The sequence below is a fragment of the Delphinus delphis genome, chromosome 2 (genome assembly GCF_949987515.2).
Source record: "Delphinus delphis chromosome 2, mDelDel1.2, whole genome shotgun sequence".
NCBI classification, from domain to species: Eukaryota; Metazoa; Chordata; class Mammalia; order Artiodactyla; family Delphinidae; genus Delphinus; species Delphinus delphis.
The window spans coordinates 43,008,820-43,032,287 of record NC_082684.1 but is presented as its reverse complement, the minus strand read 5'-3'; the positions used below and the strand labels follow the sequence as shown (position 1 = coordinate 43,032,287).

Genomic DNA, 23,468 nt, shown 5'->3' with positions numbered 1-23,468 from the left:
GAGAGACATTCAAGACTGAATTTTCTATGGGAATGAATGTAAATTAATATTTGAATTATTTATTTTATGCACATAGTAAGAGTATTAATTTTTTTACATTTTTAAAAATTAATATTCAAAGTGGCATTAAAATATGACTTCTATATTTGTATCCAGCTAACAGTGCAGAGTGCAATTAAATAGAATTGACACTAGATGGCTCTCGCAGATCACTTGAGAGCTGCTTGGTACTTGGCGAACAAAGGTACTTGTTAAATTGTTACAGAAAATAAAAATAAATAATAAATGTTATAGAATAAAATCCATGAGGATATATCCTGTTTAACCCCTCCTTATACCCTGGTATCGCCTAGCAGATTACTTATAGTACAGTTCATTTTTAATTGTAGGCACGCTATAGATATTTATTTAATTTAATTGGAAAAAATAATAAGTAATGTGGCATAAGATAGAGCATATAGATGGGTCAGTATGACAGAGTGGCTAAGAGTTTGAGCTTTTGGAATTTCAGAAATCAGTTTGAATTCCAGCTCTGTATTTTTGGGCAAGTAACAATCTTTCTGAGCCCAAGTTTCTTCATCTATCAAGTGGGGATAATATTAATGTATTAGTTACTTATTGCTGTGTAACAAATTACCCCAAAATTTAGCAGATGAAGACAGCAAACATTTATTATCTCACACATTTCTGAAAGTTATGAATCTGGGAGTAGCTTAGCTGCATGGTTCTCAGGATCTCTCATGAAGGTGTAGTCAAGCTGTTGGCTAGAGCTGCAGTCATATGAGGGCTTCAGCTAGGGTTGGAGGATCTATTTTCCAAGCTCACTCACATGGCTGCTGGCAAGATGCCTCAGTTCCTCATTACTGGAACCTTTCTATAGAGCTGTCATGACATGGCAGCTGGCTTTTCCCAGAGTGGATGATCTGAGAGAACGTGAACAACCAAGATGGAAACCACGATGTCTTTTATAACCTAGTCTCAGAAGTGACATGCCATTACTTCTGCCACATTCTGTTGATAACACAGACCAATCCTGGAATAATATCGTAGGGGACTACAGAAAGGTGTGAATACCAGGACCCAGATGTTAGGGGACCATCGTGGAGGCTGCTTATTGCAAACAATATCTACCTCCTAAGGTTATTGGGGGTGGGTAGTAGGTGACAATGCACATAAAGTAGTTAGCACTGTGCTTGGCACATGGTAACTGTTACTATCTTTAATAATGCTTGGAGAATGTAAAAATATCAATACCTTCTCAAATGTATTTAATGGAACCAGAAACTATCCACAGTTGCTTAAAAGGAAGGTGCCTATAGAGAGCTAGTTTGTTCCTCTTGCTTTAAGTATTTTGTTACATTATGTTTACTGTAGAAGAATGAGTCCCAGTGTATCACTATTTCTGCTGCTGGCTAATCTCATGCCTTTCATGTTGATTTTTAGTAACTTTGTTTACAGAGGCTCAGCTATTCTTACCTTGCCTGTCCCCACCCCTGCTCATTTTCAGAAAGCATCCTATTTGCAACCTATAGTCCCCTATCACTGTTTCTAATTCTGAGGCTTTCACATTGGGTTGAGTAACAAAAAGATGCTAAATAAGGTTTGAAGAATTGTCTCGAGAACCCTAAAGTGTAAACTGGTATTTCGAACAAACTGTGAGGACTCTGGGACTTACTACCAATTATAGCTCTTCATTTACTCAGAAAACTTGTATTGAGTACCTACTGTGTACTCGGTACCAATATATTAGTACAATATTAGGGTCTTGAGATGCAGAGGTAATAGACATCTGCTCTCGAAGTTTACAAACTCGTGTAGAAGAATATGAGACAGGAATTTTAATACTGTGTGATTAATGCACAACACAGACTGCTTTGGGAGCGCAGAGGAGGAACAGCCCACACATGAGAGCTCAGAGAAGGTTTCCCACAAGAGCCAATGTGAAACTGAATCTTAGAGAAATCAGCCAGATGATGAAGTGTGATAAGCACGTTCCAGTTTATTCATTTACTTATTCAGAAAATATTTTTTGAGTGCTTGCTCTGCTCTAAGCACAGTCTAGGTGGTAGGAATATAAAACCTGGTAAGGCCTTATCCATAATGAATTTTTTCCCTAGTAGAGGTAGTAGAGAGAAGGCAAAAACATGCAATAAATTACTGTAGTTATTGTGAAGCAGTCTGTATGGGATGGGAGTACAGGTCAGTTGTAACTGGGGAGGGCAATCAAGAAAGACTTCATGTGTGAGGAGCTAACTTGAAATGAGTTCTCAATGATGAATAGATGTTTGCTGTGTAGTAAGTGTAAGAGAAACTTCCAAGGCAGAATATGCAATGAGACAAGGGGATAAAGTAAAAAAAAAACAAAACAGTGAAACTTAAGCGGGGAAATGTAAGTACTTTATCAGTGAATTAGACTTTAGGATGCAATGGGATTGGAACAGTAGCAGAAACCAGGTGGATATAGATAATAATATCAAGTGGTTTTTCGATTTACTCTAAGACAGTAGAGATTCGTTTGTGTGCAAAACGGAAAGTAATTCCAATCTTACTTTATATTTATGCCCATGGAAAATTCAGTCTTGAATTTCTGTCAATTCTGAATGTTTTGTGATATTCACAGATCCATTAAAGATTGTATGTAAATGAGTGACATGATCATATTTGCCTTTTATTTAGCAGGATCATGTGAGGTGCAGTGTGTTGGATAGATTGCAGAGGATTAAGACTGGAGGCAAGGAGCCTCTGGCTTAGACAGTTATTAAAGTAAACCTGGTGAGACATTATTCAGCAGCGAAGAAATATGAAAAGGGAGACTTGAGAGACATTTGAGGAGGAGAGTGGACAAGACTTAGTTGAATATGAGAGGTGCAAAAGAAGGGAGGGTCTAAGATGACTCCAGGTTTTTGGCTAGAATGACTGGATAGATGGTATTTCCATTCACTGAGGGAGGGAGGGATTCTGGAGGAAAGACAGAATTAGGAGGAAATAAGAATGAGTGGGGTTTCATCTATGTGGAATTTGAGGTACCTTTGGGTTTCATACAAATGGAATAATTTATTAGACAGGCAAGAACCAAAGCTGCTGCTGGCACTGGCAATTCAAGCAGACTTAGTCTTCTCTGAAAGTCTACCATGGTTGCTTTTTCAAAGCAGTAAGATTCTAGAAAAGTAAAATTAGGGATTTTAAATTATGGTTAATTAAATTTGTCTTGAATGGAATAATACTTTAAGTGTCTCTCTTACAAAGGGCTAACTAACGTACATTACACTCAATGAGCATACTTTTTAGAAGTGACACATCAAGTTCAACATTGTTGTGATTGCTGTCATGGAATCCTTTCCTGATCCCTTATCACTGGGTTAGGTACCGTCAAATATGCTCTCTGTGTAGTCCTCTAATGTCGCCTGCCTAATGTTGCTCTTATCACACTGATTTGTAATCTCACTTGAAAATGGAGACTTTATCTTGTCCACTGTCATAGCCCTGTCATCTAGCAGAGTATGTAGCATAGTCAGTAAATATAGGTTAAGTGATAGGGTGTCATATGAGCTGAAAGCTATTATGCACTTTTAATGCTTTTGGGAGATGTTTGATTATACACTTTCTTTGTTTCTATATTTAATTTTTTTCTTCTTTTATCGCAATCTACCTTGTGTCCTTTTTTTTTTTTTTTTGCGGTACGCGGGCCTCTCACTGTTGTGGCCTCTCCCGTTGCGGAGGACAGGCTCCGGATGCGCAGGCTCAGCGGCCATGGCTCACGGGCCCAGCCGCTCCACGGCATGTGGGATCTTCCCAGACTGGGGCACAAACCCGTGTCCCCTGCATCGGCAGGCGGACTCTCAACCACTGCACCACCAGGGAAGCCCCCTTGTGTCCTTTCCAACTAACTTTTTTCCTTACACCCATACGTCAGCCACATATCATTTTACATAAAAATAAAATACGATTATATCATATATTACTTTAAGTTATAGACTTTTTTTGAGTGCTCTTCATCTACCCCTCCTCCTCACATTTTCTCCTGTCCCACTTTATGCCTTAACTCATGTTAAGATTCTGGTATGTAACCTTCCTGGTTTTTTTTCCTTATGCATATATAATAATTATATACACACACACATACAGTATACATGATAGGTACATACGATGTGTGTGTATTTGTTGTTATTTTACAAGTTGAGATTGTGTCATGCACACTCACCTGCATTTTGTTTTCACCCAGTAAACCCTGCAGAAATTACTCAAGGTCAAGTAGTAGTGCTTAAATTCATCTTTTTATTGACTTTTTATCCACTTTTAGTATGGATTTCCGATAATGTATTCAATCATTGCTCTGTTGATGAATATTTACTTTATTATCATTTCGCCCCTACTATAAACAGTGCTAAAGTAAATATTCACACGTGTGTATCCTAACATATTGCTGCATTCTATATTTAGGGAATAGTTTCCCAGAAGTAGTTACTGGGCCCAAGGGAAAATATATTTAAAAATTTAAAATAGATATACCAAGTTGCTGTCTTAAAAATTTAAACTACTTTATTTTTATTAGTAATATATTACAACCTTCCCTCTATATCGCTTCCAGAAATTGTGTTTACTACTATTTTTATTTTTGTCAGTTAAAGTATAAAGATATGGCTGACTACTGCTGAGTTTATGTTTGTTGGCTATTTGTATTTGCTCTTCTGTGAATTACCTACTTAAGTTTTTCCCCCGTCTGTTAGGTTCTAAGTTTTTCTCGTAACTTTGTAAGAACTATTTCTGTATTTTAGATATTTTCTATCATCTGTATTGCAAATGTCTTTTCCCAGATTTGTACTTTGTTCATTGACATTATTTATATTCTTTTCCATATAATTTAAAAAATTTTATAGAATTATTTACATCATTTATACTTCCTGTGTTTTCATCACATGGTTAGGTTCCCCCAATATAAGCTTATACCTGTAGTCTCAGATTCTTTTTGCAAGTTCATTATTTAGTATATATTTATATTTAAGTCTATCTGGAATTTATTTTTGCAAGTGGTGTAAGGTAGAAGTTCAATTTGATTTTCTTCCAGATAAGTAGTCAGTTGTGCCAATTATCATGTATCTTTTTCCTACTGAATTAAAATATCAACCAATTTGTATATTAAATTCTCATAGATCTAGGAATTTTTTTCTTTCGATTCTTTATTCTAAGTATTCTAGATTCCTTAGGATCTAAAACACATTGGAATACTGTGTCTTTATGGTACATTCTGTTATCTGATAGGGCAAGTTTACTTTTTAAAATAAATTTTCCTGGGGCTTCCCTGGTGGCGCAGTGGTTGAGAGTCCGCCTGGCGATGCAGGGGACACGGGTTCGTGCCCCGGTCCGGGAGGATGCCACATGCCGCGGAGCGGCTGGGCCCGTGAGCCGTGGCCGCTGAGCCTGCGCATCCGGAGCCTGTGCTCCGCAATGGGAGAGGCCACAACACTGAGAGGCCCGTGTACCGCAAAAAAAAAAAAAAAAAAAAAAAAAAGTCCTGCTTTTCTGGACAATTCTCAGGCATTTATCCTTCCATATAAACTCTAAAATTATGTTTTTCAATTAAAAATCACCCTGATTGGAATTGTGCTAATTTATATATTAATATTGGAAGAATTGACATTTTTATATGTATGTATAAAAATACATTTTATGTATTTTACTATTTGTCCAGATCTTGTTTTGTGCTCTTCAATAAGATTTCATAATTTTCTTCATTTTCTTCTTCTATACCTTTCTTAATTATTTTACAGTTCTGGTCACTATAGTAAAAGATTATTTTTCTGTTTCTAAGTGCATATTGCATAATATAGAGAGAAACCAATGACTTTTGTATATTTTTTTAGTATCCAGTCATAGTACCAAATTGTCTTATTACGTCTAATAAAATTATTTTTCCTCACTAGGGAGTCTAGGGCTTTCTAGGTATATAATCATATATAATCAGTACAAAAAGTTTTTATGTGTGTATGAATTCTTTTAATTCATTTGCCAGTCTTAAGAAAATGTAGGAAAAGTGACATAGGAATAGAAAAAGCCATATCAGAATATAAAAAGGCCAATGTGAGGCTTGGAACAATGGTTGCTCTAAATGATGCATGTTATTACAATTATTTAAATTAATCTTATAAATAAAATGAGAATAAAACAGGTAATAATTTTGAGAAATTGTTTTGTGTAGATCAAATTCTGGAAAGGTAAAACTTAAAAGTCAGTGTATGTATTCTGCTTTATGTAAAACCCACCTAAAAATATAGATTAACATAAAAAAACCAGAGAGTGCTTATTTGCTAAACCTAAGAAATTGTCAACATACTGCTTTTAAATAGAAAATACCTGTGGGGTCTTTAAAATGTCATTTCTTTTAAAACAATTTATGTATATTGCTTCAGGTCTATTTCTACTGATTAAAATGAGACTGCATTGTGCTATATTTAAAAGGTGACCATTAATTAGGAAAAACAATTTTCTTAGGAATAATTTAGCGAGAATGTGAAATAAGGAACAGTGACTAGGAGTTGAAAGATGAGGATTTTAGTTCCTTTTCACCTCTTAGCTCTGATATTTTGACAGTTAACTTCCCTGAGCCTTACAGTGAAAGACAGTTATAAAACTATCGGATCCTCCTGCCTTACAGAATGATTGTGAGGTTCAAGTTAAACGAGATATTATATGTGAAAGTGCTTGGAGTATAAAATGTAATGTAAATGTACAGTGATATTATTAGATAAATATTTATCTCTGCTCTTATTGTCTTCTTTTTATTGATTTCATTGAGATGCCATTTGGTTGAGGAAAAGAGGAGCTTGATCTTTTGAAGAAAAATACCAGAACAGAGCTAAGCAATACCAACATTTTCTAGTCAGGAAATTGCCCCTTGATTTAAGATTACATTTTAGATGGAAAGTATTCTATTGACTCTTATTGATAGAAAAAGTAATCTGGAGTGTTAGGAGTTGGTGTGTAGGAGTGAGTGTTGGGTGTGGACTGCGTGAACAGCTTGCTGATTGGAACCTTAGAATAGTCCATAGATTTGTTTGAACATAGGTACTTTTTGCATTCTCTATGAGCTTTGGTTTTAATTGCAGTGAAGGCTTGGTGACACGTATTTTCTGTTGAAGTACTTCTAATTCAGCAGGTAAGAAATATTGGTAATTTTAGGCAATTTTTCTTTTTCTAAGAAATAATTTATTTTAACTTTTTGTTTACATACTTGATAACAGATGATATTTATGAAGATTTATGTGCTAGTCATGGTCCAATGAGTTTGGGAGAATTGGAGTTGCAGCCAGATCCTCACCTTGCCCTTCCCACAAAACTTCTGACAACACAAGAAGATGATGTTAAATTATCAGTAGCAGCTGAAGATTTTCCTCAGGTACCCAATTAATAGCACTTGTACTTTACTTAAATCAGAATGGTAACAATATTGCCTTAGCATAGAACAGTGTCAAGAGCACAGTCTTTGGAGTCAGACAGCCTCAAATCATGCCTCCTTTTTTCACTAACTCAAGCCTGGCTATAGATCTTAGCTCATCCAGTCTCTAGCTGTGACCTTGAATACATACTTAGTCTTTTTCTAAGCCTTAATTTCCTCATCTTTAAATTAAAGATTAAAATAATGTATGTAAAAATGCCTATTACCAAGTTAGATAGCTATTATCATTTACACCTCTATATTCCCCTGCAATATCTAGTTTAGTAGTTTGTGCATAATAGGTACTCAATAAATATTTATTCTTTTAAAATTTGTGAAGTGTGTTACCGTGAAAGTATGAGATATTTCATACTGAGTTAAGCCAATGACCCATGCAATCTTGTGTACTGAAAAAGTAGGATAATTACTCTCCAAGGTGTAAAAAAAAATGCTCATGTTAAATTAAATACAGTTTTTTAATCTGTGTATTCTCACTGTAGATTAATTTATTCAATAAATAGTCATCATGGTATGGTATTGTGTTGCATTGCATGGTGTTGAGGGTGAAAGCCAAAAGTATATAAAATAAAGATTGCTTATGGAACACACTATTATGTAGGGTTCAGTATTAATAACCTGTGACCAAGCAAAGATCAGGAAAAAACTAGTCATGAATAAATATCTGTTAATTAATTCTGTAATAAAAGAAAAATTGTTTGTGACCTTGGGTTAGGCAAAAATGACACCAATAACACTATCCATGAAAGAAAAAAAATTAATAAACTGGTCTTATCAAAAACAAGAATATCTGCTCTTCAAAACACACTGTTAAAAGAATGAAAAGACAAGCTACAGATTGGGAGAAGATATTTGCAAATCACTTATCTGGTAAAAGGCTTATATGCAGGATATATAAGGAACTCACAGAATACGATATTAAGAAAACAAACAATCCAATTAAAAAATGGATAAAATCTTTGGACAGATACCTTACCCAAAGAAGATATACTGATGGCAAGTGAGGACATAAAAAGATTCTCAACATCGGTAATCGTTAGGGAAATGCTAATTAAAACCACAAGGAAATACTACTACACAGGCATTAGAACATCTCAAATTAAAAAGACTAACATGCCAAGTTTTGGCAAGGGTGTGGAGCACTTAAACTCTCATATGCTGCTGGCTGGGAATGTAAAATGATTCAACCACTTTGGAAAAGAGTTTGGCAATTTCTTTAAAAAGTGTTGATAAAAGGTACACCTACCATATGACCCAGACATTTCACTCCTAGGTATTTATTTACCCAAGAGAAACTACCACATATGTCTAAGCAAAGGCTTGCACATGAATGTTCATAGCAACTTTATTGGTAGTAGCCCCAAACTGGAAACAACATAAATATTCATCAATTGCTGAATGTACAAGTTGTGGCATATCTATAAGATGGAATACTACTTAGCAATAAAAAGCCACGGATGGACTTCCCTGGTGGCACAGTGGTTAAGAGTCTGCCTGCTAATGTAGGGGACACGGGTTTGAGCCCTGGTCCGGGAAGATCCCACATGCCATGGAGCAACTAAGCCCGTGCACCACAACTACTGAGCCTGTGCTCTAGAGCCCACGAGCCACAACTACTGAGCCCGTGTGCCACGACTACTGAAGCCCGCGTGCCTAGAGCCAGTGCTCCGCAACAAGAGAAGCCACTGCAATGAGAAACCCATGCACCACAACGAAGAGTAGCCCCTGCTCGACACAACTAGAGAAAGCCCACACACAGTGGCAAAGACCCAACGCAGCCAAAAATAAATAAATAAATTTATTAAAAAAGAAAAAAGCCATGGACTATTGATACATACAGTGACATGGACGATTCTCACAAAAGTTGTGTTGAGGGGAAAAAGCCAGAACCCCCACTCCCCCAAAATAGTGCATACCTTACGATTCCACTTACATGACATTCTAGAAAATGCAAACTAATCTATAGTTATAGGAGGGAATTCAGGTTATTTTGAGCTTGGTGGATATGTTCATCGTATTATCTTGACTGTGATGATGGCTTCATGGGTATATACATATGTCAAAACTTAACGAATGATACACTTTAAATACATGCAGATTATTGTCTATCAGTTATACCTCAATAAAGATATTCTAAAAAATAAAAGAAAGATTGCTCTCCTTTAATTATTGGCCTGTTTTAAAATAAAACTGCAAGGTGTTACCAGAAGAACGGCTTCAAAAAAATTCATTTGTTAGATTTCTTTTATTAACAGAGAAATATGGCTAGTACTAATACTAGCACACACTTGTTTATAGTGCTTACTCTGCCAGAGGCTGTTCTAAGTTCATTACGTATTAACTCATTTGATCCTTTTAACAACCTACTGAGGTAGTTATTATTATTATCATCCCCATTTGATGAATGAGAAAATAGAGGTATTGGGGGGTTAAGTAACTTAACCCAAGGTCAAAGCTACATAATGACTTAGCCAAATTTGAACACGAGCAGTTTAGCTACACAATACTCAGCTCTTAATCCCTGTGGTTAAGGAAGGGAGCCAGTAGGAAGGTTCTAAATTGAAGCAGCACAAAAGAGTCATAGTACCCATCTTAGAAATACACACCAAAATAATATTTCCTTCAGGGAAGAAACCTATATGACTAATGGCTCTAAACTTAGAAGACCAGAGGTGAGGCTAGTTGTTATTATTGCAGACTAAAGCTACTCATTTTTATCTGTAGATAAATAAGTACCTGCCAGAACTGGAGTGGTTACATTTGAGTCCATGTGGACAGGTGTTTCACATTCTCCTCTGCTTGTATCTGTTGTTAAGAGTTCAGAGATACCTTTTTAGGTTCCTGTCAGATTATATCTGACAGTTGTTTTCAGAGACTCATTCATAATTAGGCTCATAAAACAGGAAAGGGGAGAAAGAAAATGACTAAAGTCATCACAATTTGTAATGTGTGATTGTGAAGGAATTTGTGACTACTGTAAATTTCAAATTTCGTTAGGTGGTAGTAAGGAAGAGAGATGATGGGGCTTATGGTAGAGTGTACTTTTCTTGAATGGCAAAGGAGGGTAACAGTACCTACTCAACACTTGTGAGAATTCAGTGATGTTATTATATATAAAAGCTCTTTGAAAATTGCAGTGCATTATGCAGATTTTCATTTTATGCAAAAATGGTTATATGGAAGTGCTTACAGTCAAATTAAGTTTTTATCCTGTCTAAATCCATCATGTATGTATCTAGAATAGTTGGTTTATAAGTAGTTCTGAATTCTCTAGGAAAAATAGAAATGATTTGAATATCTGAAATCTGTGTATATTACCCAAATCTTTTGAAAGATTTTATTTGCAATATCTTTTCTTTAGTAATATGTACTCCATCACCCATTTGGTAGTTAGAAAGCATGCATGATATCCAAATTTTATATAATAAACACCTAAATAATTTAATTGCTCAGATCTTTTTAAAGTAACTTAAAAAATAATATTATGACTTCATGTCTTAAATTCTTCAGTACCAACAAAAACAAGACCAAGATGTTAAGCAAGTTGAACACAAGCCAGTTCAAAGTCGTTTAATACGTGTAAGAAATAAATGTGATATTTCACTTTCACAGCAACAAGGTAAGATTTGTTTCCTTGTAATAATATAAGAGTTTGATATATGTTGTGAATTGAACACATATATAATGAGAATTCTTTTATATAAGTTTTATTCTTATTCTCTAGGGGTTTTTTTGTTTTCTTTGATTTAGCCCTTTGGGATAAAGAATCTGGTATTGTATTTGAGTATATTTGTTAGTTCTCTTTACCAATAAACACTATTTCTAATGGATTTTAAAAACTCTTAGGTAGTATTTTTATTTTAATCTTACCTTTTGGTTCTTGTACAATTGAATGTCAGTGTCTTTTTATCTATAAGTCTGTATCTGTATCATAGTTGTCTGTTTTAAATTATAATATAAAGGCAATGGTTATGGTTGTTGAGGAGCTTTGTAAAGGCTATTTATGTTGTGTGGCGATTTGATCAACAGGTACAAGTTAGAAAACAAAGAACTCATGTTAGATGCTATCATATGAATGAACTTTTCTGTACTGCTTGATTACCAAAATTGTGTGGCTAAATGATTCTGCAGTCAGCATCCCGGCATTTGATGTTGTCTTTGTGTTTCTGCAAAGCTGTTGGCCTTGTGCTTAGTTTGCCTTCTTGCTTCTTTGTCATTTAAATTTTATATAACCTAAATTCTGAAATTTGGCAGTAGAAATTAAGATGTCTTCTGTTTAAAAACTTTCTGTCTACAGTCCAGGTAGAAGTATTAGGAGTATTTTGAGCAGTGGAATGTTTTTCTTCACTTTTGTAATTGTGTTTTTTTATCTCATATATTGAATGCCAATATAATTACAAATGTAACTGTTTGGCAGTTTGGGGAGGACCTAAATGAGGAAGTGCTTAAGATTATGTTATATGAGGTTTAGGTTTTTACTTTTCTGCTTGTTTTCTGTTCCTTTCTTGCTCCAGCTTTTCAGAACTTTCCCCTCCTGACCGCTTTTTAAAACCTAACAGTGGTACAGTAGTGTTAGTGTTATATCTTAAAATCCTATGGAAAATTACCTGTAACACTTTCCTCATTGTGTTTAAAAATTAATCATGACAGTATATAGATATAAGCAAATGAATATTTCTAAGATAATATCAGGACTGACTTGATGTCCTTCTACTGAATTCTGTTACTATTCATGATCAATGACTGTATATTTAATTTGGTTTTTTTTTTAAATTATAATTTCTTAAAATTATAAATGAATTTTGTCTCCTTGGAGAATGTTGTATGATCATTTTTCTCACCTGATAGGAAAATATCTTTGGTAAGATTTTAAGGGTAAATACCTCTCTTTAGGAAAGTGGCATTGTTTTCATTTTCACATATATGAATGTCTGACCACAAGATGGCAATATTTAAATTTTTGTTGACTTACAACGTCATTAAATAATAGTGTGCAGTTAACATTTAATGCCAGTAAAAATCATAAGAAAAATAAAAGAAACCAATGTGTTAGCTAGTAGGAGGAAGTTTTATTTAGAAAGAATCTAGAACAGTTGGATTTAATATGTGTAAAAATTATTTTCATTTAATTTTACATGCAATACAGAAGTTAGGAGAGCCGCAGGCCTATGTCAGTTTTAACCAAGATAAATAAATACCCAGTGGGCTATAGATAAAACATCTTAAATAGGAGCCAAGTGTTTCACTCTATAATTGATACATATCTCCATACTAAATACTTTTTGAATGAATACAATTCCCTTGGCAAATATAGTCAGTTATGACTTTTTCCCCTATAAATTTTGTGGATTTAATTTTTTTTCTCTGATGAAGCTCTGATACACTGCCAAATGTTTCAAAGAATAAGAGAGTCAGAGTGCCAAAATAATCCTCTAGGGCTTTCACAACTTTGAGTGACCTTGAAGGAATTCAATCCTATCATATACAAAGGGCTTGAAGATAATGAAGGAAATTCACCTTATCACAAGGGAATCAAAACCACATCTTTTCTGGAAGATAAATGCTTCTAAGAATACTTGAAGCCCAAATTATGGCTGTTTCAGGAAGAAGTATTATGTATTTCACTTTGAAATGCATAGTAGTTTAATATATGTATATAAAGAAATCAAGCCGTTTACTAGCAGTAGCAGTAGTTTAGTGATCATCCATTAAAAATTGACTGACGATATGGTAGGACGTAGGTTCTAGCACTATGCTTCTGGGATATCTTTAAAGTACTTGTCTCCTTCCTCTCCGCTTGATTATTACTTTCAGATTTTAATACAAAAGAGAGAAATTGAATTGAATTCTGAAAGATAATATCTGTTTCTTTTGGTATTTAATTCATTGGGTATATTTTTGGGCACATGATACCACTTATCTGATTCTAAGTCCTGATTAATGTGTCTAACAGTTTTATAGTGAAAGCAAACTTTTTAAGTAATTTAGTAAGTCATTAAAATTTTTTTCCCTTTCACTGTGCAGTTAACTTTCTTCAGTACAAATGAGAGACTAGTTTTCAATCCATTTATTTGTTATGAACCCAGGAACAATTAAATTCTATAAAGTGATGTATTAAAATAGTTCACTTTTAAAAATATTTTTCTTCTTTAGTTTTTCTCTTAAAATTTTAAGAACCGCATAATAAAGAATAATTAGAAAGTCAAATAGGCTATACTATAATCAATGGGGGAAAATTAGAACATATGTTGTATGGTTAAATGCTAGGACAGATTAGTTGTCAAAGTTGTTTGAAAACCACAGCATTCTTCAGTTTTCTTATTTGTAGATGAAATACGTTGCTCAGAAAATATGTATCAAAGTGCTAAAAGTAATTACTAATGTAATTGCACTAATTTATCAAAAGCAGGTTACATTTTTGTGGGAAATCACAATAGGTTTTTTTTGACATTATGTCCTGAGTTTAATTCCTAGCCATCGTAGCACCTTTTATACCTTAACATACAGTGATTGTGACTTTAGATATGTGAGAATTAGGAAATTCAAAGCTTATATATATTTAGAAGCCATTTCTAACCGTATGTGCAAATGAAAATTTTTGCTTTTGTATTTGAAATATACCTAAATTATAATAGCTCAAAATTACAGTTGATTTTAGTAATTTTAAAATCACAGTTAAAAGTTTTTTAAATTGATTTTTTTTCTCATAAAGTATGACAGTGATTTAAAAGCCATGTGTGTAGATCTCTGATAGGGAAGGGATGGGGCACAGAGTAACAAATCTGCCCAAAGTCCATGAATCCAAAGGTGTAATCTGAATAAATGTGTCTTTCACAAATCCATGCTATTATTGATTAATAAAATAGAAATTCACTTTAAAATGTTGCTGAATGTGGGCGTTCTGTTTCCACCTAGGAGGATGAAAGTGGAGAGTGTCTCTTCTCCTAACTGTAATAAAATGTCAGATAAACTCTAAAATCATAACATTTCTTGAACCCATCAGAGGACTTATGATGTACAGCAACTAAGTAGCCTGAAGTCCACGGAAAGACAGACTCCTCCCGAGATATGAGACACAAGAACCCTGTCACTGTGCCAGAGCACAGTTACAGGAAGAGATACCAGGCACCATACAAACAGATAAGATGTATTTGACTAGACTTTTCTTTAATGAATTGCTAAAGGCCAAGCATAGAGCCATTGGTAGCTACTGATACAAAAGTGGTTCACTCTCACTTGCAGTCCCTTCTCCACAGACCTCTAGAAACAGAAAGATTAGGAGACTGGAGAGATTCTTCTTCACTGGTGCAGGCCTGGAAGAGGAGAGTGGCCGCCACTGCCAGAAGGACTGAATTCTTTCCAGCATAACCCTGATACCAAAACCAGGCAAAGACATTACAGGAAAAGAAGATTATAAACTAATATCTCTCATGAACATAGACAGAAAATTCCTCTACAAAATATTACCAAATTGAATTGAAACTTCTTATTCTTCAACATTCAGCTGCATTTTCCTGAGTCCTTATTGAACCTTCAATTGAAAATGGCTTATTCATCCTTAACCCCACCCTCCAGATCTTTGGTGCCCGGAACATAATCATAATCTTAACAATAGTTTCCATTTACTGAAGCTTTGCTAGGCACCTTATGCTATCTCATTTATTCCTCATAATACCATGCCACGCAGGTAGTGTGGCATTTATACGAGAAAGGGTAAGATTCATGAAGGTTAACTAATTTTCCCAACGCACACAGTTTAGCAAATGAAGGTGTGGAATTCAAGCCCATATCTACTTGAGGGCAAAGCTGATGCTCTTTTCCTTGTTTTATACCATTTTATTGAGTAAGCACTTAATAAATATTTGTGTGACTTAACAGTTTGTGGCAAGAGCTGCCTTTACCATCGCTGTATTCTCCAGACTGATTATTTAAAGTTTCAGAGAAAGTGATATATGGGATAGTTTTGTGGTTTATTTATTAAGATAGGTTTTCCTATTTATTTAATAGACCTTGTTTCCCAACATAGCACTGTGCTTAAATACAGTGCTTAAATACAGTCAATGTGTTCATTGAATTGAATTTGATAATTCATTCCATCATTTGCTTTTGACACCAAACAATGTTTAATGCTGTTATTTAGTAAAAGGTACAAGGAAGAAGAAAAGGTGAAAAATGAGAATAGTTCCTTATAATCATTTTTCAGTTGAAACTTTTGAATGTAGACATGGTACAGACAGCCACGGTGGAATAATGTAAAGTCAGTTTTACTTTTCTAAAAGATTTTGTCATTTCTTTTGTAGTATAAAAATTGTTCGTTCTTTGAGGACATATTAGTTAAGCAAGGGGAAGGGGCAACCAAGCATATGCTAAAGGGTAGAGAAAGTTAAATCGGGTTACATGTTAGTCAGTGGGCAGTATTTTTTAACTCTAAATGAAAGAGAAATAGTGTGAGCATTCATTCACTCATTCTTTTTTTTTAATTGCGATATCGTAAAATTTTCCCTTTTATAGTGTACAGTTCAGTGATTTTTAATATTTTTAAAAAGTTATGGAAATTCCAGAAAATTTTCTTTGCCCTAAAAAGAAATCGCATATTCATTAGTGTTCAATCTCTATTCTCCCCTCCCCCCAGTTCCTGTCAACTGCTAGTCTACTTTCTATGTCTGTGGATTTACCTATTCAGCACATTTTATGTAAATGGAATCATACAATATGTGGTTTTTGTGTCTAGCTTCGTCAACTTAACATGTTTTCAGGGTTCATTCATGTAGCAGATGTCATTACTTCATTCCTGTTTATGGCTCAATAATGTTCCATTGTACATTTATTTTTAGGTCAGTGTTTTTAGCATCCTTTTTGTGTAAAGGACTGTAGAAGGTGCTTTGGAGCTAGAGAGATGGATAAGACAAAACATCTGCTCTCAAGGGATATGAAGAAGAAAGGGGGGGCTTCCCTGGTGGCGCAGTGGTTGAGAGTCCGCCTGCCGGTGCAGGGGACGCAGGTTCGTGCCCCGGTCTGGGAGGATCCCATATGCCGCGGAGCAGCTGGGCCCGTGAGCCATGGCCGCTGAGCCTGCGCGTCCGGAGCCTGTGCTCCGCGGCGGGAGAGGCCACAACAGTGAGAGGCCCGCGTACCACAAAAAAAAAAAAAAAGAAGAAGAAGAATAAAGGGGGTAGTTTGAGAAGAGTAATTTCTTTAAAACACTGAGTCTCAGAAATAATTTGTTAGAATACTATGAAATTCAAAAAGACAAACATCTTTAGGTAATCATACTGTCAAATTGTCACTTTTTTCTTATAGTGCTGAAAAAATAAACACATGGCAGCAAGTGTGTTAGGTCAACTTGCTGATTGTCTTTATGTATATACATTTCTTATATTTTCTGAATGGATGGAGGTGGGAGCGTAAACCATATGAGAAAAGACACTTTTCTGGCACATTAATGGATTTTTATCATAGATTATTATTTCAACTGTTTGTTCCTACAAGAAAGGATTTACACCTTTGATTTAAAAAATAGAAATATATACACACACACACATATATATATATATATATATATATAAAATCTAGGAGATAAATGTGCTTAACTAAGGCTATTCCCTAAAAATAAGCAAAATGCAAAGAGGATTGATAGGGAAAATCTATTTGAAAAGACACTGAAAATTATTCAAGGATTTCCATAACATTTTTGCTTGTTGGTGCTAAAGTGATTTCTTTTTCTATGTAAGAGTATTTTAATTGTGGAAATTATTTAATTTTCTTATTGTTGTAGAATTATTTATACACTGTGTATGGAGCATGTAGGTTTTTCTCAAGTCTTTGATATTAAACCTGTCTGACCAAATACATATACCAGGATTGTTCTGAAGACTCACCAGTATTCCAGAAACCTCTGCAACCCTTTCATTGTTCTTAGCCAGATTTCCTGAAACCTGACTTTAAAGTTTTTATGCTATTTTTTTTAGAAACCAAATTGATGTAAAACCTGATTTAAACTCTTCATTAAACTTAGTAGCCTTTTTATTCAACAGCCACTGAGCAAAATTTAACCTTCCAAAATAATCACAGAGGTAAGTGTAGATTTGATAATATCTTTATATTTTAATATCAATGAAATACTGAACTAGGAGTAAGAAGATCAGATGCTACCACTAATCAGAATGATGACTTTTGGTTCTGTTGAACTGGGGATGATGCCCCTGCTCCCAAGAACCAAAGGTCATAATTCTGATTAGTGGTAGCATCTGATCTTCTTATTCCTAGTGTAGTAGTATTTCTATCATACTACACTGCCCTCCTCCAAGTAAAACTAACAACATTGACAAGTTAGTGTATTACAGATGCTTTTCTTCCAATCAACAGAATAATCATTTAAATTTTTTGTGATTTTAGTTTTATATAAATAAAATACAAATTAGATAGACTATTTCAACCACAATAACAATGGATTATTCTACTAACCCAGCTCTACCCTAAATAAAAGGGAAGCTGGATTATTTCAATTCAGAATGAATTAGAACAGAGAAGTAATATTTTTATACTTGTAGGATGCACTACTCCTGGATTGTTTGTTAGTCTCTAATACATTGTCTCTCAAACTTTGACTTAAGAATCTCTTGCATTTCTAATTTAAAATGCAGATCCCTGGCTTTACTGTGAGACTCTGATCGGTTGCCTGAGGTGGGGCCTGGGAATCTGAATGTTAAACTAGCACCCCTGCTCATTCTGATGCAGAAGAAGAAGGACCACCCTTTGTGAAACATTGCTTAATGACTCCAGATGTTCATGCTGATGTCTGTTCTACTGTAGAATTTGAAGCACTACAGCATACAGCTTGTACTCTGGAGTCAGATTGCCTGGGTTCAAATCCTAACTCTGCTAGCTATTCACTAGCTGGTGACCTTGGGCAAGATACTTAACCTTTCTGTGCTTTTTTCATCTGTAATATGGTATCTCTTCCAGAAGGTTGATATCCTAGTGGAAGACAGGTAGTAGTGCACTTAGAATAGGACTTGACACATAGTAAGAGCTGTGAAAATATTAGCTATTATTAGCGTGACTGTCTCCAGGACACCTCTCCTTTTTTGAATACCATGTTGTAATCAGCTCTTCTTTAACAGATAGTCGTTGAATCTATATTGGTTCTGAGCTTTAAGGACGTTGGTGAGAAAATGCTAGAGATGGTACATGTTCCATATAGTGTTAGGGAGATAAAGTGACTTTCAACAAATTTTTTTACTCTTCAGTGAATATATTTAAGATAATTTATATTTATTAAACCTTGAGGACTTAAGGACATGGGGAGGGGGAAGGGTAAGCTGGCACAAAGTGAGAGAGTGACATTGACATATATACACTACCAAATGTAAAATAGATAGCTAGTGGGAGGCAGCCGCATAGCACAGGGAGATCAGCTTGGTGCTTTGTGACCACCTAGAGGAGTGGGATAGGGAGGGTGGGAGGGAGACGCAAGAGAGAGGGGATATGGGGATATAAGTATATGTATAGCTGATTCACTTTGTTATACAGCAGAAACTAACAACAATGTAAAGCAATTATACTCCAATAAAGATGTTAAAAAAACAAAACAAAAACAAACAAACGAACAACACCTAGAATTCTTTTACAAAATTTTTAAATTGATTTGCATGTTGGACAATTAAATATAGTGAAGCTTATTAACCAGGATGATTTCCAATCTATAATCCTATCTACTGGCAAGTGACTGTTTTGGTGAATTGCGTTCTGTCAGCAGTTCTCTCATTTTTTAATCCAAGAGAGAAACTGATAACTCAAGAGCTCAGTAATCATTTATGAGCTGTTGCATCCTGATTAAAAGTAAGGATTAAAATTAGGGGCAGTATTGGGTACACATAAAGGTATTAAAATGATTAAATTTCTTAGGGAAAAAACCCTGTAACTCTAATGGCAAAAGGCGATATAATTTCATTGTCATTCCTAGGAACCTTCCTCATGTGTTCTTGAAAAACATTTTTCACCGTTTTATTGTACTTACATATTTTATTTTATTAGATTAATACTTTATTTAAAGTTTCTTATCCATAATAATTTTGCTTTTTACCAGTATTATCACTATTATTATTGATGTTATATACAATAAGATTTTATTTATATAAAATGCCCTCAATTTTTGCCTTTGGGCTCAGCCTTTTCCCTATCCCCACTCCAAACAAAGTTCTAACATCATCTGGGTAGGCTTAATACTACTAGCTTTATTACAGAATCATTAAAACATTTTTTTAAGTGGGAAAAATCTCCCAAGATCATCTTTTGCTACAAAAAACAAATAACATTGGTGAAGTAAAAGGCATATTTTTAACCATGTAATTCATATGTAAACATGTAATTCAGGCCTAATGGCAGCTTTTTTTTTTTTTTTTTTGCTGTACGCGGGCCTCTCACTGTTGTGGCCTCTCCCGTTGCGGAGCACAGCCTCCGGACGCGCAGGCTCAGCGGCCATGGCTCACGGGCCCAGCCGCTCCGCGGCATGTGGGATCTTCCTGGACTGGGGCATGAACCTGTGTCCCCTGCATCGTCAGGCGGACTCTCAACCACTGTGCCACCAGGGAAGCCCTCAATTCTCTTTTAATATATGCTTTTGTTTTTCTAAATTCTACTCTTTCAAATGTGTTTCAAAAGTTCTACTCTTTCATTTATAACTACTCTAGTTTCAACTTCTTATGGCTTTACATTAATCCTTGCATTTTTTTCCCCTTTTGGGTTGAAGAAAGAGCCGTGCTTTTTAAAACCTCCTTAAAGATAACTCTTCCACCTGCAGCCTTGATCCCATCTCATTTCTACTCTTGACAAAGGGAGAGGGAGAAAGATATAATCCTGAGAGAAGGAAAGAGTGCAGAGAAAGGAAGGGAGGGAATAGGAAGAAGGGAAAAGGTGGGGTTACATGAGTTAGTAGAGGAGAAAGGGAAGGGGGAGAAGGGGAAAGAGCAGGAGTGCAGGGGAATGAGGTTGGAATAAGCAGAATCATTCATTCTTATCTACAGAATGAGGGCTGGACTTGATGATTCTTCAGGTCAGTTGTGGCCATTCACATTTCATAATTCTATTTCTTCTCAACTCTCATCCTACTACACTTACCAGTATCTCCTAAGCTCCCCTCCGCCATGCCTTTCTCAATGTCTTCACTTGGAACTGTACCCTCCCTTGCCCACTTTCACCACCTTTCCATCCTAGAAACAAACATTCTTGGTCCACTTTGTGTCCCTGAAGGGCCCGTAGTATTTGGTATATACTTCACTTTTAGCCCTTGCATCATACCTTGTAGGATTATTTTCTTATAGCCTCTCCTTCTCTAGAAAGTAAATTTCTTAGAGACAATGGCCTTGTTTCATTCATCTCTGCACCACCTGCTCTCTAGCACAGCACCCTAAATGGTAGGTTCCCAGTAAATGTTTATTGGATCAAATGTATTAGGTAGTCTTATTCTCCCATCTAGTGCAAGGGCCTTGTTAACAGTTTTCTTCCTTTTTCTATTCATTCTTGAGTAGTTGCTATGTGCTGGGTGCTGTTCCAAACCTTGGGGATACTGTGGTGAACATACTAGTTGAAATCCTTGCTTTCACAGAGCTTACATACTTGTGTACATCATAGAAAAAAGTAAATTAATTTACAGCAATTTCAGATGATGTTAAGTGTTGTGAAAAAACATAAAAGGTTTACAGAAGAATGCCAGGTGTCAACGGGCAAATGTGGAGTGACTACTAATGTTGGAAAGTCAGCATTTTGTAACCATCCTAGTAAAGATTAGATGGGGCAAAGGTCATCAATGAATGCTAAATGTAGAGGGAAGTTTTAATAAAGAGCAGGATATTTGCATGGTCTTAAAGTATCTCCTCATAGATTGGTTCATTTAGTATAAAGGGAAAACATAGGACAGTACCCAGAATCGATGATCAAAATTAGTATCGCCATAGAGGAACAGATGAATACTGTGTGCCTCCGGATGGGATATCTGAGTACATAACCTGAATGTAGTTACAGGGAAATATCACACCAATCTAAAACATGGGGAAGAAGTTAACAACTGTGAATCTGGGTAAGTGAAAAAAGGTGTTCTTTATACTATTCTTGTAATTTTTCTCTTAAGTATGAAATTCTTTCCAAATAAAAAGCAAAACATTTTTAAAAGGTATTGCTTTATTTATTTTAAAAATAATGTCTATGTCAATTTGTATTAATATTTCTACTAGTATCAATTTAAAAAAACATAAAGCAGGGATGAATAGTGAAGGAAGCAAAGTAAGTGGTTTGTTCCTTTAGATCATGTGGTTAGGGAAGTCCTCTCTGTAGGAATGGCATTTCCATATAGAATGAAGGGAAGGAGAAAACTTGCAGACATTTGGGGAAGAGTATTTCATCTAGAAAAAGTAGGAAGAATGAAGGTTTTAAGGTGGGAATGAACTTGTTGTGCCCAAGGAACAGCAAGAAGGCCAGTGTGGCTGGAGGGGAGTGTGCAAGGGAACTGTGGTAGGAAATGAGATAGGAGATGTAGGCAGGTCCTGTCGAGCCCTGCAGACTCTGGGAAGGAATTTGGATTTCATTCTGAGTGTGATGAAAAGCCTATGGAGGATTTGAGCTGGGGAATGACAAACTCTAATTTACATTTTTAAAAGGTTCCCCCTGGCTTCTAGGTGGAGAACAGACCATAGGGAGACAGTCATGGAAGCAGGGAGATCAACTGGAAGACCGTTGCAGTATTACACATGAGAGGTGATGGTGGCTTGTGCCCTAGTGGAGGTGTCACAGTGGTCAGGTTCAGGCTGTGTACTGATGGCATATACCTGATAAAGCTGAGGAATAACGTTATTTCAAAAATTACTTATTAAAGCAGATTAGATGTGGAATGTAATTGAAAGCAGAGTCAAGGATTAATTACTCCTAGATTTCTGGTCTGAAACTTACTGGGCAAATGATAGTGCCATTTATTAAGATTAGGAAGACTGAGGAAGGGTGTGTTCACGTGTTCAGCCTCAGTTTTTAGGGTGGGAAGAGTCAATGAAAATAATCTGGATAGTGCAGCAAATGCAAATTGGGAAACCTGAGTTGTGTCTCAAGTACCACAGTAATTTTCACAGTTCCACAGATACATGTCTTCTCTTTTAAGAAACCAATGTGTTTATTATGAAAGTACGAAACAAAACAGTTTACTTAATTATAAAATATGTTCAAATACGTACATGAAAAATGCTCTTATTTTCAGAGTTTCTTTGATGGGCTCCTTATTCATCACCTAAGAATAGTGATTACAAATATAAGGCTTTCTTGGGGTGTGCGTGTGGTTTTTTCCCCCTAAATATTTATTTATTTGGCTGTGCCGCGTTTTAGTTGCAGCATGTGGACTCTTAGTTGTGGCATGCAGGATCGAGCTCCCTGACCAGGGATCAAACCCGGGCCCCCTGCATTGGAAGTGCGGAGTCTTAACTGCCGGACCACCAGGGAAGTCCCTTGGGTGTGTTTTTAAATTAGTAGTAAATGCAGAGGCCCAGGTTGTGCTGGGATTTCCAATGGAAAAAGATGCAGTTACCTGTGAATCATTTTAAGCTAGAATGCTATTTGCTGTCTTTTAAAATAGCAGAACAAACAGCTCTGTTGTGGAATATATACATACAAAGTCTTTAAGTGAAATGTTATTGCCAAAAGTTATCTTAGAATCTAATTGTTAATCTCTGTTATATTGTCAACTTAAGATGGACAGGTACTTTTTAGTGTGATGAGACTCAGGTAGTAAGGTTATGGAGAACACTGGCACTTTTTTCCTGTGAATATAATTGCAATAATACTGTCCCATCTAATAAAGTCAGAAAAAAATCACGTAGGTAGAAGTGTAGTTCCGAAAGTCTGTGATTACTGCCTTTGTGTTATTCTGCCTACGTTAAAACAAATCAGACTTAGGAAGTCATGGAAATATTATGTTGGCTATTTTCTAATTACTGTGTCAGCCTGATAAATCATTTTCTAAATTTGCCAATTTCTTGAA

The 23,468-nt window shown here is 35.5% G+C and overlaps 1 protein-coding gene across 6 annotated transcripts in view; it reads left to right on the top strand.

The window, feature by feature from the left end:
• The window catches only part of KIAA0586 (KIAA0586 ortholog), a 100,271-nt gene that overhangs the window by 60,950 nt on the left and 15,853 nt on the right, over nucleotides 1–23,468 (top strand). For all 6 annotated transcript variants that reach the window (XM_060004478.1, XM_060004477.1, XM_060004480.1 and 3 more), the window contains 2 exons: nucleotides 7,239–7,393; nucleotides 10,961–11,069. In XM_060004478.1, coding sequence (XP_059860461.1) covers nucleotides 7,239–7,393; nucleotides 10,961–11,069 — 264 coding nt within the window. The remainder of the gene's footprint in view (nucleotides 1–7,238; nucleotides 7,394–10,960; nucleotides 11,070–23,468) is intronic.